General features: G+C 40.7%; 1 protein-coding gene across 1 annotated transcript in view; it reads left to right on the top strand.

Annotated features, from left to right (window-relative positions):
• brinp2 (bone morphogenetic protein/retinoic acid inducible neural-specific 2) overlaps window positions 1–15,280 on the top strand; it is a 111,165-nt gene that overhangs the window by 27,325 nt on the left and 68,560 nt on the right. The window contains exon 2 of the mRNA XM_036597225.1: window positions 14,683–15,004. Coding sequence (XP_036453118.1) covers window positions 14,733–15,004 — 272 coding nt within the window. The 5' untranslated portion in view covers window positions 14,683–14,732. The remainder of the gene's footprint in view (window positions 1–14,682; window positions 15,005–15,280) is intronic.

Genomic DNA, 15,280 nt, shown 5'->3' with positions numbered 1-15,280 from the left:
AAAATGGTCATGTAAAAATTAATTACAACTGTTGGAACATACTACCGAACAAACATTGTAAGTGAACTTGTAGATGTAGAATATGGCCACTTTTATACACTGATCAGGCATAACATTATGACCACCTCCTTGTTTCTACACTCATTGTCCATTTTATCAGCTCCACTTACTATATAGGTGCACTTTGTAGTTCTAAAATTACAGACTGTAGTCCATCTGTTTCTCTGCATACCTTGTTAGTTCCCTTTTACCTTGTTCTTCAGTGGTCAGGACCCCCATGGACCCTTACAGGGCAGGTACTATTTGGGTGGTGGATCATTCTCAGCACTGCAGTAACACTGACGTGGTGGTGGTGTGTTAGGGTGTGTTGTGCTGGTATGAGTGGATCAGACACAGCAGTGCTGCTGGAGTTTTTAAACACCTCAGTGTCACTGCTGGACTGAGAATAGTCCACCAACCAAAAATATCCAGTCAACAGCGCTCTGTAGGCAGCGTCCTGCGACCACCGATGAAGGAGTAGAGGATGATTAGCTCATACTGTACAGCAAGAGATGAGCTATCTTTTAGACGACACAGTGTTTAAAAACTCCAGCAGCACTGCTGTGTCTGATCCACTGTACCAGCACAACACACACTAACACACCACCACCACCATGTCAGTGTGACTGCAGTGCTGAGAATGATCCACCACCCAAATAGTACCTGCTCTGTGAGGGTCCATGGGGGTCCTGACCACTGAAGAACAGGGTACAAGGGGGCTAACAAAGTATGCAGAGAAACAGATGGACTACAGTCTGTAATTTTAGAACTCTGAAGTGCACCTATATAGCAAGTGGAGCTGATAAAATGGACAATGAGTGTAGAAACAAGGAGGTGGTCATAATGTTATGCCTGATCAGTGTATATTAAGTGGCTGACTAAGCATTGATCATTTGCAGATTGTGACTTCCATCCCTAGTGATGCCACAGCCATCCATGGCTGGGAGTCCAAGAGAGTGTAACTGGCCTTGCTCTCTCTGGGTGGCCTTCTCTCTCCCTCATTACTCAGTGGTGCTAGCCAATGCGGGCATTTGTTGGCACAACAAAATTAAAAGTTAGCGTTCTCCTCCAAGTGTGTTGAACTGTCCAATCAAGTTGCATTAGCAGAAGTTAAATTTAATTGCATTTGTTCCAGTGTATTATTACCTTTGATATGATTAATAATTCACAGTTGTCTTAATACATATTTGGGTTTATAATTACCGGATATATTTATAATTATAGAATCTTGTGTTGGGTCACTGTTGGAAACACAAGTTGTAGGACTCTCAGTGGTGAGCAGCATTTGGAAAGAGTTTTGATGCTCATCTGTAGCATAAAGTGCTGGAGCCCCAGAGAGCAGCAGCAGCTCCTGTGGAAGAGAGCTGATCGCAGACGTGCTGTGCTGAGTGGAGAGGGCTGTGTGCAGAACGGCGAGGCGCAGCGGAAATGAGCTGGATCAATTACACAATCCATTAAAACTCACCTTTACAACATGAGAGCACAGGGGAGAGGGCACATTCAGAATCCGCCTTCTAATAAGACTGCTGCTCTCTTACATTAAAAAGGAGAACTTAACTAGTTTTTTAGCTCAGATAGTGAAGTTTGAGAGTCTATGAATTTTTTTCTGCACGGGAATTGTGGGAGCAATTTTAGTGGAGCACTCTCTATGGACCTACATGTATGGTCATATTTAAGAGAATGAATATATTCACCGTGTGTTACTGGAACACAAGCATTGCTCTTGTGAAGCAGCTAAAGCTATGATCCTTGAATTGAAAAAGCCTGGCTAGACGCATCAATATTTAAAATATAAAACATCAAATGAGTTACACTTGCAGCTGTAAAATGTAATATACCCCTTAAACTACAAAGGCCCATATGTGGGACCACACTTCATAACTATATAACTTAGGTATCAGTTTCATAGTAGTTACAGAATAATCTATGGTTACTGTTACTGACAAATTTCAAGATTAATAATTGAATAATAGTGTCAGGATTGTGTTTTAGTCTGAAATCACTGTTTGCTCATTGGGGTTTAAGGTTTAGGCCTAGGCCATGATGGGTTAGGCCAGTGCTTCTCTCCTCCAGTTCAGGAGGGCCAAAGCAAAGCACTGCACAGTTTCATCCCTGCTCTAACACACCTGAGTAACCTTATGAGTTCACTGTAAATCCTTTCCTGAGTTGGATCGAGTGTGTTGGAGCAGAAACATTAAATTGTGCAATGTTGTGGCCTTCCAGTCCTGGGAGTAAGCCTGGTTTAGGCTGGAACATCATTTATTTATAAAATAATTTATTTTTAGTAAGAATACTGGCTTCCACAGGGTGAGAAGCAGTTGTTTAGTTGGTTTATAGGAGAAGATGGCCCTATTGCAGGTTATCTCATGAGCAAGGTCAATTGGAAATTTCTGAATGTTTATTTTTAGGCTTGGTTGCGGGCTTGCTGTAAGTTACTTACAGCAGACAAGTAAACAATCTGCAAACAAGCAATCTTATCTCAACAGTTTCTAAACAGTGCTCCCATTTACATGTGACCTGACTTACTATGAATTGTACACAAGACCATGCAATGTGTTTATGGAGCAGGTCTGATGTGGCCGCTCCTAAAAGGCTCATGAAGCTTGTGTATACGTGCGCCAACTTGGGTAGTACTTGAGATAATTGGTCGCCTATACTGCGTGACCATGGTAACGAGGCTGGAGCCAGTCCCGGGGTGCAGGAGGGTCCGCTGTGTTCCCGAGCCTCATCCCCTCATTAGAGTGGTGAGTGTTCCATAGGTGCGTGTGTGTGGGAGTTCTATTTGCACAAGGAGCACACTTTCTCTTCAATTACCAAATGAGTTTGCACAGGCTTCTGGCAACAAACTCCTGAGACACTGGTGAGAGACTGGCAGAAGCACCACTAAGACCTATTGCGGGGGGATGGGGGGTTAGGTTGCTGGCTATTAAAGAGTCCAAGTAATATGCAAATGGATTTTTATGGAGCAGTGTTAATCTAATAAACAGCTTGGGTAATTATCATGGGTGTATTTCTTTCCTCCTTCTTTTTTGCCCTTCTTAACAGAGTGATGTATAAGCGATTACACCCTGCAATGTGTTTATGGAGATAGAACAGCTGGACAGTAGAGCAATAAGAGATCATTGATCCCTTGATACTGAGAACTTCTCTGTCTCACATCATAAAGCAGCTGGGCCATATGAGTGCAGTCTCATTTTTGCAGACAAATCGTGATTTCTTAATTATCAGGTCCGGGCAAATAACAAAGGCAGTATTGATGAGCATTAATTATCCATATGCTCCTGTTTTTAACTCAAGCCAAGAGTCCCACTGTTTGTTACTGTGGTTAACTTTGGCTTTTTGTCTTAATCTCCTTTGTTGACTCTAAAGAACATCTGGATTACACCTCACCTGTCTGAGCTGTTTATTAATCTGCCAGCATGTCTGAGCACCTGCTTTACTTTGTCTTGATAACAAGAAAGCACCCTATGCGTGATTGCACACGCACATGCACACACACACCCATAGAAACAATAAAGAAGTTTCTATAGTTAGGTAGGTGTGGTTGAGTGAAATGTGATTACTTTCACCTTAATGTACTTTCACGCCTACATAATTATTTTAGCTGATTAACTAGCCATGCTTACATGTTTTAATTAGTGCCTCTTTTTTAACTTTCGTTTGTGGGATCATGCTGTTTTATTTATTTATCTCATGTCTTATGAAAAAAAAGCAATCACCTGCCAGGTTTTTTTTTTCCCAAAAATGAGGTTTAATTATCTTCTCTGTGCAAAACCGTCCATGAAATATTCACATGGAGAGGTTGGCGGTGCATAATGGCAGGCCCTCATTAAAAGTTTGGCCCAGAAACCGGCTTTTCATGTTCTACTTTGCTGCTTTCAATCTATATCACTCTTGACACTCCTAATGCCGTAAACAAGGCCTGTGCTGTAACAATGTGATGCAAGCATTGCAGGATAGGATGCATTCCTGCTCATTGACTGGATCTGTTCTGGAGGAACCAAAGAATTTCACACCCCCGGGCCTTCTTCTCCCTGATTCTTTCTCAAATAAGTAGGAAGATCGTGGTTCAGCTAAGACAGCCAGCATCGGTATAGTGGGAGATTCGGTCACAATGCCTATCTGAGTTATCACAGCTCAAAGCATGAGCTGTGCCCGAGTAAAACCTGACAGCTGTTTGGAGCCAGGCAGTGTGGGAGGTGAGCTCATAATTGCTCTCGTCCTCTCATCAAACAATGTCCAAACATACTGCCAGCTGGGAACGTGATGGAAACTTATGCTGACAAGTTTATTTCAGTGCTAATTTTTTTTTGCTCGCGGTTTAAATTCACTTTCGGGGGAACTGCAGCCAGGGGTGGGTCCAGAGCCCAGAGTTCTGAGATCAAGAAAGCTGGTCAGGTTGCTGAGTGTGGTGGAAGCTGAGTGGGAGTAACTAAATTGAAGAAGTGATGGCCATACACCTGCTTCTCTTTCTGCAGATTAAGCCCAATAAATCTTTACACCTGAGCCACAAGTCTTCCTCCCTTGACTGCATATAATAGATGGGTAAATTCATGAGCAATATAGTCTTTGCACCAAGCAAAATAAGGTCACAGGGTCACTCAGCTCAAGCAGAGGTTCTATCTCATGCAGCAAAGTATAATGTTTTTTACAGAATTAACCTTGATGTTATGTACTTTATTGATCCTACAAGAGAAAATGCGTCCCTTTGCTGCCTTACTATGCCCAGTCTGGGAGCAACACAGCATTACCAGCAGAGAAGCACCTCTGGAGTTAGACACCTTGTCCAGGGCACAACCAGATATACGTAGTCAGTCCTGGGGTTTGAAAACTCAGCCTTCTGGTTGCTTGCCTATCAATAGTCTACCATGTACCCCACAAATACACAAAACCTCTGAGGTATTAATTCATCTTTGGAATAACATTTAACGTTCAAGAGAGACAGTTAAACCTAGGATAACCAGTGCACTGGTGCCTTATACTTGTACCTGTTCCAGCACCCTAAGCAAGAAAGATTATCACCAAGGTATTCTTTGAAGTACAGTAAACCCTCTAAGATAGGAACAGGATTCCTCCAAGAGAGTTGATTGAGCTTAGGATAAATGCTTTCCTCAACAATGTATAAAATGTTGGATTAACCTATATAAAAGAGACATATCGTAAAAGAAACTGAGTGAAATAATAAAGTGCAATAACTTAAAGAAATGACTAAAAGTAAGTACAAAGTCGAAGCTTGAACTTCTGTGCGGACTGTTGTCCGTCAGTCAAACAGTATTTGTGGTTTAAACATCAGTGTATCACTGCATGCTTTCAAAACTGTGTTACTGGTAATTAGGGGTGTGTGAAATGGATCTGTATCATGGTATAGTATATTTGTGTGACAATAATATTGCAATATTCAAATAATAATAATAATAATAATAACAATAATAATAATAGCATTTATGAACAACTCAAAGTTAATAAGTAAGATTTGAGGGATTTTCCAAAATTTCTTTAGAATTCAATTGCTATGATGTAAACTCATTCAGATTTCTTTACAGTAATGGTGATAGGAACCAGGGGTCGTAATGTCTACAAGGAAAATATAGTCATTTTATTTACTATCCAGAACCACCAATGAACCTTCACAGGTCTTCTGAGTTATATGCAATGTTGATAATTGATACAGTAGTTGTACATCTGAATATTTTGTTTTCACGTCCCTTTTGTTTTTGTTTTTACCCCTTATCCTCAGTTCTTCTTTGCACTTATTTAGATGGTCTCTGAAGAAATATTTTATTTCATCTAATAGAGATGTTTGCTAAGTTTACCTTTCTGCCCCTGTTGAATAGGTTGTAAAATCTGATTTGCCCTTTCCTCCTTTCTCTATAGTTAATGATATAGCTGATTTGTCCAACAGAGCACAACAAAAGAGTGCATAAAGAAACAAAGTAATAATCTATGCCAACACAGTACATGATCTGTACATCCCTGACATTTTGCTTTGACCCACACTTTCTAGTAGTATGCTACTCATGGCAATTGGAAAAAATAGACTTGCTTCATGCAAGCACTTCATGCAACCTACACTGATTAGTGCAGGATATGATTGCAGGTAAACTTAGCTGTGCAGTTACTGCTTCAGGTCACAGTGCTCTTTGGTTTAGTTTATAAGAATTATTTAAGAGTTCATGTTTAATTTGTCTTGGAGTTTGTGATTTGCCGTTTTTGGGCTTATCATGGTACAGCAAAATGCATATCTGGATACAAAATCATATTGGTATTCACTTTTGTACCAATATGCCTCCCACCCCTAATTACCTTGTCTGAACAGGTAAAACTTGATTGTTTTTCATTAAGGCTGTATTTACCTCAACACATTTTTCCCTCTTTCAGAACCTTGCTACATTTACAAAGCAACAATTCTTGAGGGAAAAGAGACAAGTAGAGTAGATCATTTAGAAATACAGAACACTCCCGAGTGACGGTTTGATGTAGAGTGCTCGGCTTAACAACTTCATGTGCATGTACCACAAATCAACTCGCGCAGCTTTGTAGAGTTACTGAACTATCCTGAGATCAAAATACTTTTCACTTCATCGCTGAGACATTTTATTCCCAGTACATTCCAAATCAGCAGGCATGCCACACATCCATCCTGGGAGATACTGAATCCTGAAAAAACAGTCTCAGCATGCTATAGGAATACAGCATTAGTGTTTGTGCTACACTGCTTTTCAATTCTTAACATAGCACAAAACAGTTTTGATTACCGGATGATAACAATTAGTCCTTTGTTGAAGAATTTATGAAAAGTGTCAATCAAACTGACTCGGAGGCAGGTGCTAATTTAAGGGGTTAGCAAAATGAAAATGATTACAGCATGCACTTTTAACAGAAATCATGACTGGGTTATGACTGGTTCTTTAATAATAGGTTCATGGTTTTCCACAAGATGAAACTGCTGCACATACAAATGGATTTAGGAGGCCCTTTAAAAATATATGAATCCTCAGGCAATGCTCTAGTCTGCCTGCTAACACAGAGGTTAAAACCAAGATGGCAGATAAGTTCTTGATAAATCGCTTCTCGACTCATGCAGCTTCCACACTCCCCATGGTGCGGTATATCTCTGGTTCCTCACCTTTGCCAAATTGAGTTCAGTCCAGATGGCGTTTGCTGTTTTTACATCGCTGAGGACAAAATTAGGTACAAAACCCTCAAGTTAGGGAGCGGCTCACAGGCCCCCAGACCCCGTTAAGCACTCCTAATCCTTCAGAGCTGCTGTGTCAGCAGGCCTTTTGCCAACCCACCGAATCACCTGACGATAGTTATCTGATCAATTAGTTCCAATGCATTCTCCTAAGCGCTCCAGCCGTTAAAGCCTCCAGGTGAGGCAGAGTTCCTGCAGGACCGTTTGTGCTGCGTGGTTGCCTCACCCACAACGCCTTTTTTAAACAGCAGGGCATATACAGAGGCAAAGGGTAGGGTGTAGGTGCCTCTTCCCATTATGTGTTCCCAATTACACGCTAATAAATTCCAGGCACATCCTATCTTCTCCCCATATTCTCTCCAGGATGGCGAGGGTAAATATAAAGACACCTGAATTATGCAAGATGAACATGTAAATGTCAGGGATAAATTCAGTATTTCTTCCATTGTCTCTATGGCATTTTCAATATGTTTTATGCATTTTATAATTAGGCAGAACCTCCAGAGGCCACAGAGCAATAAGCCCACACATGGATATCGTAGTCTGGGGTGTCAGAGCTCAGAACTTGGGCTCATTTGAAAGGCAAATTTAAAGCGAGATGGGAAAAAGTCAGCCAAGGTATTTCAGTACAAAATAGGCTCTAGATCACTTTTTCCTTTCTCTCTCTTTCCCCCAGCAAAAGACGAACACCGCCAAAAATGGTTTAGCGGCGTTAAATGAGTGCTCATGATATGACTTTTGAAGGTCACCCGGATGCGTTAGTGCCGTAGTTAACATGTGGTCACATTAGCATTGGAGTCTTGCATTTCCTCTTGAGTATGATAGGGCCACAGACAGCACACAGAGCTGAGATGAAATAATGTCAGCGGGAAGAAAGGGCCAGTGAGGTCATAGGAGGGGGGGTGAGGTAGATAGAGAGAGAGGGAGAGAGTGAGGAGAGAGATGATTTGGCTTGAAAAGAGCTAGGCTGGCACCTCTAGCTCCAGCTGTTTGGAAACCAACGCCCATCCTTCTCAGGTGCTGAGTGCAATTTGCTTCTTCTTCCAGCAGAATGAGCTGAACGAGAATGAGAGCAAAAGTAGAACCCCCAAACTCAACCTCAGCCAGATAAGGCAGAAAGCATAGCAACCAGCACCTGTGCTTGGAGGGAGAATTTAGGGGCGCTATGTGCAACCTAAATGTGCTATGCTTCACATAGACTGATGCTGTTTAACACAGCGCGTCAGCACTGTCCAAGGTAGTGATTTAGGATCTTATCTGGCAATATTGTACGAATGATCTAACGCTGTTTCAGATTGAAGAAGGCACTCTGTTAGCACTTGCTCCAACTGTGCTTGACAAATACGGTGGTATTTCTTCTATGGGGAGTGGTTAAAAGGGGACCTGGAGCAGTGTTACAGGGCTTGATGAATGTTATCAGCCCAGTAATACACTTCATCATGAATACGCGCTTCCTTGCTCTCCACTTTACTTTCCTCATGTCCACTATCACCTTTGCTTGTGTAAGACTGTCTATGCAAGGCAAGCTCAAAGCAACAGTTTGGCTAAAAATCTAATTTGCACAATCTTCCCCTCGTCCCTTATGTAGTCAATCATCCAAGACATGTTTGGTGTGCAAAGATATGGGGTTTCTGACACTGTATGACTCCATTTACACCTGGTCGTTTTATGAGATCTGAATTGTAACTTGGTAAGATTTTAACAATGTGTTAACACAGTCATGTGCATCTCTGGTTAGTTAGGTTAAAATCCTATCGCTATATAGCAAATAGTATGGAAATCATCTCTTATAAAACAACTAATTGCCTGCTTGCGCTGTTCCTCGGCTTTCCTGTTCTGTTCAAAAGATGTTTGCCACCTAGAAAATCACAATTTTGCATACCGTTATTCATTTCCTTACTCCAGCTTTACACCAATGTTTACAAGAAGATGGTTTAGAATAATTAGCCTCCCGAATTAATCAATACAGTCATGGACCACATATTATTGCACCATGTATAAATTGTACAGCACATATTTTGTGAGACAGTGAATAATGACAAGGTGAGGTAAAGATTAACCAAACTGATGTTTTATTTTACTACTGTATCATACTCAGAGGAGAAACTTACATCAGGAGCTGAACTGAAGGTGCAGTGATGCCTATGTTTAGTAGTAGGCGTTTTTTTTACTGCAAGCAGAACAACAGAAAGAGGCGCCATCACAATATGTATGAATGTATAATATTTGGCTAAAATGCATATTGGACTATATCCTGAATGACTATGACTTTTATAAATTAAATTTTACCTTTTAAAGTTTTTAAATTTTAACTTTTTAACTTTTAAGTCTGTGACTGTAGAACTATAAGTGAACAAGGAAATGTTCACTAACGTGCCGCAGATCACATACAGCAATAGTTACAACAATAAGGTCATTCATTTTGTTTTTAACAGAGCTACAACACAAAGCAGCACTACAACCACATGCCCAAAATGCTAACTGCTAAGCATTAATAAGTGCAAGCTACAAACTAATAACAGTTCTACCACGAACTAAGCCACATCTGTGAAAGTGAAACTAGCCCAGGTACACAGCTAACAAGGTTCATATATGCCCTAATTTGAATTAGTAAAGGATACTCACTTCGTTCATGCGCACAACAGCAGACAATAAACTAATGAATGAACTGTTTCTCCAGAACGTGTATACAGAGGGACCAGAATGAAATGCTTTTTTTTCTCCAACACAGAATTTTATAATTTTTATATTGCCACGTATTGGATGTTGTAAACACCACTTTCTCAGTATCTGCTTCACTGGTACATTAATGTGCTGTGTAAAAATAATTTCATAAATACTGATACAGCAGTCACTATATTGATACACGTATCACCACAAGCTTATCCATATTGTATTGCTGTATCAGTATTTTGAACACAGCCCTCACTACACTGCTTTAACAGTCCCTGGCAGGTGTAAACAGGATCACGTTGGAATCTGTAAATATCGACAAAAGTGAAAACTGTTAGAGCAGCCATCTTGAGGCCTGAATTTTTTCCATAGCTCGGTGGAGTATAATATAGCCTCACAGCTCCAGTGCAAAGCTACAGAAGTAAACATGTCTTCACTGATCAACTGCATGTGGGCAAATTGGGTAAATTTCATTTTCACCCAAGCTATTGCTTTCAGACACTGGATACCAAAGTGTTTGATTCTATAAAGCTAATAGATAGAGAACAAAGGATCTGAGCCGTAGAAACCAGTTCATAAATGTGTTTCTCGTGGTTCTGTGACTTAATCAAGTCAAGCAAAGTCAGTACTTACACTTTTACATGGAACAAGAAAAGCTGAATTTATTTGTTCATTCTCTTCAAAGACTGCTGTTCTTGGCCATTTTTCTCAGAATCATGGAAGCCTGGGCTGCAAAAGAAAAAAGAAAAACAATAGGATGAAGAGAACAAGAAAGGAACAAAGGGGTTGGGGAATGAAAGATATAAAGTAGAGTGGGAGGTGGAATGCAATAGAGAGGAATTAGATGTATCAAGATAAGGCCATAGGAGAATTGCTGGGCACAAAACAAAGGGTGGGAGTAGAGGCAAGAAAGGGAGGAGAAAGATATCTTCCAGGAGAAATGAGAATAATTAAATTCACTATATTAGAACTACCAGATTGAAGGAGGAAATAGGATGTACTTGTAGAAAACAATAGGGGAACACCATAAAAATAATCTCCACATACCCAGTGGCCTCGGCTAGCTTTATGAATTGTGTACAGATGGACTATTCTGAGTAAACAGAGCATATGACACATCAAGAAGAGCATCATACTCATAAGATTATTATTGGGTTTCAAAGCACACTTTTGGCTTTGGATCCAGTTTTGTCACCTCCCCACTAATTGCCTTTTTTGAAACGTGCAGTAGTCTCTTGCTCCACTTCTAAATGAAAGCAAGGTAGTTCATACATCATTTAAAATCCAAACATGCATCTGGTCCCAGTGAAATTAATTCACATTGTGAATTTGGCGAAGATTAGAAAACAATGTGAGGGAATATTGATGGTCCCGGATCCCGCTGGTATAAAATGCGTCTTTGTATATGCGTCAGTTTATTAGTGCAATGCAGAATATAACCCCTCACTCATTAATATGGGGGTCCCCCGTGGCTCTTCATTTTTTGACGTATGCGTCAAACATTCTCGGTCTTGTTTTTTTTCCCAGTGCACTGTTGAATAATTGAGTGTTTACTGTGCTTCACAAACTCAAATGCTCTTCTGCACAAAACACAGCGAGAGAAAGGAATTCATATTACGAAGTTATGAGAGAACAGTCATGCATGCTGAAACGCATATGTTGCTGAGTTGTTTAGATTCATTCATACCTACTACTTAGTTATTAGAAAGACCTGTTCACAACTACTATTTATTTTTGCTGTATTCATCACCTTCTAGATACAGTATGTTTTTCATTAAGCCATGATATTGTTTCCCTGCTCTGTGCTTGCTACTGTACCACAGTGGAACTGAATATGTATCCATTCCTGCAGTATTTTTCTTTTCAATGCTAATGATACAATACTTTGCTTACCTACAGATACTCACTATCCACTTCATCAGCATCTACATTGTTGCCTTTGATGAGTCTTTTACATCGCTGTGGAGGAATTTTGTTCCACTCATCTTTGCAGAATCGTTTTAATTCGGCCACACTGGGGGGTTTTCGAGCATGAGGTCTTGCCACAGCATCTCAATGAGATTCAAGTCAGGACTATATTTGGCCAATGTAAGACCTTAATTTTGTTTCTTTTGAGCCATTCAGAGGTGGACTTGTGTGCTTTGGCTCATTAGCCACCTTTACATTTAGCCTAATAATCCGTTAATAATCCGACCAATAGCTCAATCGGAATAGAATATGTCCATGTATACACTTCAATCAGAATAGACTAACCAATTGAGGCAATTTCTATCCGATTGAATGAGGTGGGTAATCCTGTAAATAATCTGTTAAATAGAAGAATAATAGACATGTAAACGCCTGTATCCAAGTACATTTCCAATCGGAACATGTAAGTACATTCTGCGCATGTGCGTTCGCGTCATAGCAAAAGCAGAGAGCTCATAAACCGGCTCTGTTTATAACGTTCAGCATGGTGGGAGCAAAAACTGGTTGAAGTTTATGCTTTGAGCTTTAAAAGACGGCAGTGGGAAGGGCATCCAGCTGTCTCAGAGCACGACGTCTTCCTCTCACCCTTCTGTGAGAGGAATGTGAGGTACATGTGAGGTACATTTTTCTGATTCTGACATATTTTTAAAGTAATGAACAAGCTTGCCAACTGAAAACTCACCTCACTCTGACAGGATCTCACGGGAGTTTCTCTGTCATGGTAACGTTTACTCTAAGTGGTACTCCACGCATGCGCATCGTTTTGGATCGGATTACTTGTAGTGTGCATGTAAACGAAGATTTTCCATCAGATTGTTTAATAGAGTGAACATATAAACACCTCAGTCTTAATCTTTAATTGGAATGTATTCAATCGGATTGGCAAAATTCTTTTCATGTAAACATAGCCATTGTCCTGCTCCATAACCCTGAGCTTTAGGTCACGAATTGACAAGTAGACAATCTCCTTCAGGATTTTCTGATTAAGAGCAGAATTCCTGGTTTAATCAGTTCGGTCGTCCAGGTCCTGCAGAAGTAAAGCAGCCCCGGATTATCACACTACCACCACCATGTTTGACTGTTGGTATGATGTTCTTATGGTGGAATGTGGTGTTAGCTTTATGCCAGACCCATGTCTTCCAAAAAAGTTCCACCTTTGACTCATCAGTCCACATAGTATTATCTGAAAAGTCTTGGGGATCATCTACATGTTTTTTGGCAAATGAGAGACAAACCTTTGTGTTCTTTTTGGTCAGCAGTGGTTTGCACCTTGCAGCTCTGCCATGTATGCTATTTTTGCTCCAACAGCACTGCTGTGTCTGATCCACTCAGACTAGCGCAACACACCCTAACACACCACCACCACATCAGTGTTACTGCAGTGCTGAGAATGATCCACCACCCAAATAGTACCAGCTCTGTGAGGGTCCATGGGGGTCCTGACCACTGAAGAACAGGGTAAATGGGGGCTAACAAAGTATGCAGAGAAACAGATGGACTACAGTCTGTAACTAGAACTACAAAGTGCACCTATATAGTAAGTGGAGCTGATAAAATGGACACTGAGCACAGAAACAAGGAGGTGGTCATAATGATATGCCTGATCGGTGTATCTGTTGTCATGCACAATTTGTCAGCCACCTTCTACCCCATTCATTACTGGTCAGGTTAGTATGTACACAGGTATTGAGTACTCTGTTAACTGATCAAGGTGCCAGTATTCGACTACTGAAATCACATTTCGGGTACTGGGAGAAATCGGAAATATGAAGAAAATGCAGAGATTAACAAGTCAAATGAAATGCCTCCTTTTTATGTTTTAGAACTAACAGAACTGTAAAATATTATGATTTTACTTATGTTGCTTGTAATGTATATTACATTGTGTCACTCCAAAACATAAGTGCCTAAACTGAGCACGTTGCCAAAGACGCATTGTTAAGGATGTGACTGAGAAGTCAGATGTAGTGTAGCTTTATTACTAACTAGGCTAACTACTCTAGTGGATGTTTACATGCTAGCAGGTCGTCCATTAAGGAGAAAATATCTTGTGAGAGTTGACGAGTCCTCATTTGTATCTAGTGTTAGCAACCACTTAGTTAAAATTACGAATTTACCTGTTTTCAAAGGTATTATTCTGCTCGCTGATATTTTTGCTTCTTAACATCAGAGCCATCACCTAAAAGAGTAAGCCTATGACCATATGTTAATTTTGGCTGAGGTACTTTTTTTTCCTGTCTCGCAGTTAAATGAATATCAGTTCATTAACTCTCACTGATATTTGAAAATCAGAATTAGTTCGAAAGCACATCTCTACAGTTGACCAGATAATATTTTGTTGGAACTCAACTACCTGCTACCAAAAAGCATCCCACTACAAACCAAAAAAGTGAAGGCTCTACTTCAAGATCTAGCTTGGTGCTAGCTGGATGTTAAATTTATATCTAAATACACAGTAGTGACACTTATATGGTAGTTGCATGGTATTGAGTATGGAGCTGGTACGAGTGTATTAGCCACAGCAAGAATCTTTACACAGTGTCACTGCCGGGTTGGGAGTGGTCTGCCACCTGGAAATGTACTGCTACCGCTACACAGTTGGCTTCTGTGGTCTGAAACTGATCACTGGAGGACGGCTAATGCAAAGTGTGCATCAACAGATGGACTACAGTCTCTAACTATACACCATCAAAGTGGACCTAAAAGGTGGAGAAGGTAGAGATAACATTTTAGGTGAGCGTATATAAAATACATAGACTGCAAATGACCCGTCTAACATCACCTGTTTCTCTTTCCTCTGATGGCAGGTCAAGAGGGATTGGCAGAAGAATGCTGGTCCCAGGTACCCAGGGGCAGGATGGCGTCGTGTTGGCCAAGAGCCGTGGTCGTTAGATGGTTTCTCTTGATGCTCCTGTGGCACTGGGCACCTCTGGGTCCTCTGAGTTGGATCCTGGCTGCAGCTGAGCGCCTGGACCACAATCCTTCCCCTTTCTTATCCGTGTCTGGCCGGAGCAGTGGCCAGCTGGACTGGCTCCTGTCCGACAAAGGGCCCTTCCACCGCTGCCCGGAGTACACAGAGTTCAAGGAGCGCTTTCAGCAAGGCTTCACCACTCGCTACAAAATCTACAGGTAAGCTCTGCTAGGGCTGGGTGGTATACATTCTTTTTTCAGTTATTTTTGTTTTGCAGCACCTTAATTAATAGCATTTTTCTATTACTTATCAAAGTTGTTCATTGCGTAAGTACAGAAGTATGTACAACATACACTTAATGTGAAAATGTTATAACCCCTTGTCAATAATTTGATGTGACAGGGCTGTACAGTGCGAATTGAATGCAGAGGTTAAAAGAGTTCCCTGTTTTATTAAAAGTTAACATAGTTTCCACAATTCACATTTGTATTTTC

This window comes from Colossoma macropomum, unplaced genomic scaffold, assembly GCF_904425465.1.
Source record: "Colossoma macropomum unplaced genomic scaffold, Colossoma_macropomum, whole genome shotgun sequence".
NCBI lineage: Eukaryota > Metazoa > Chordata > Actinopteri > Characiformes > Serrasalmidae > Colossoma > Colossoma macropomum.
The sequence above is the reverse complement of the archived record's forward strand: the minus strand, read 5'-3'. Positions and strand labels throughout refer to the sequence as shown.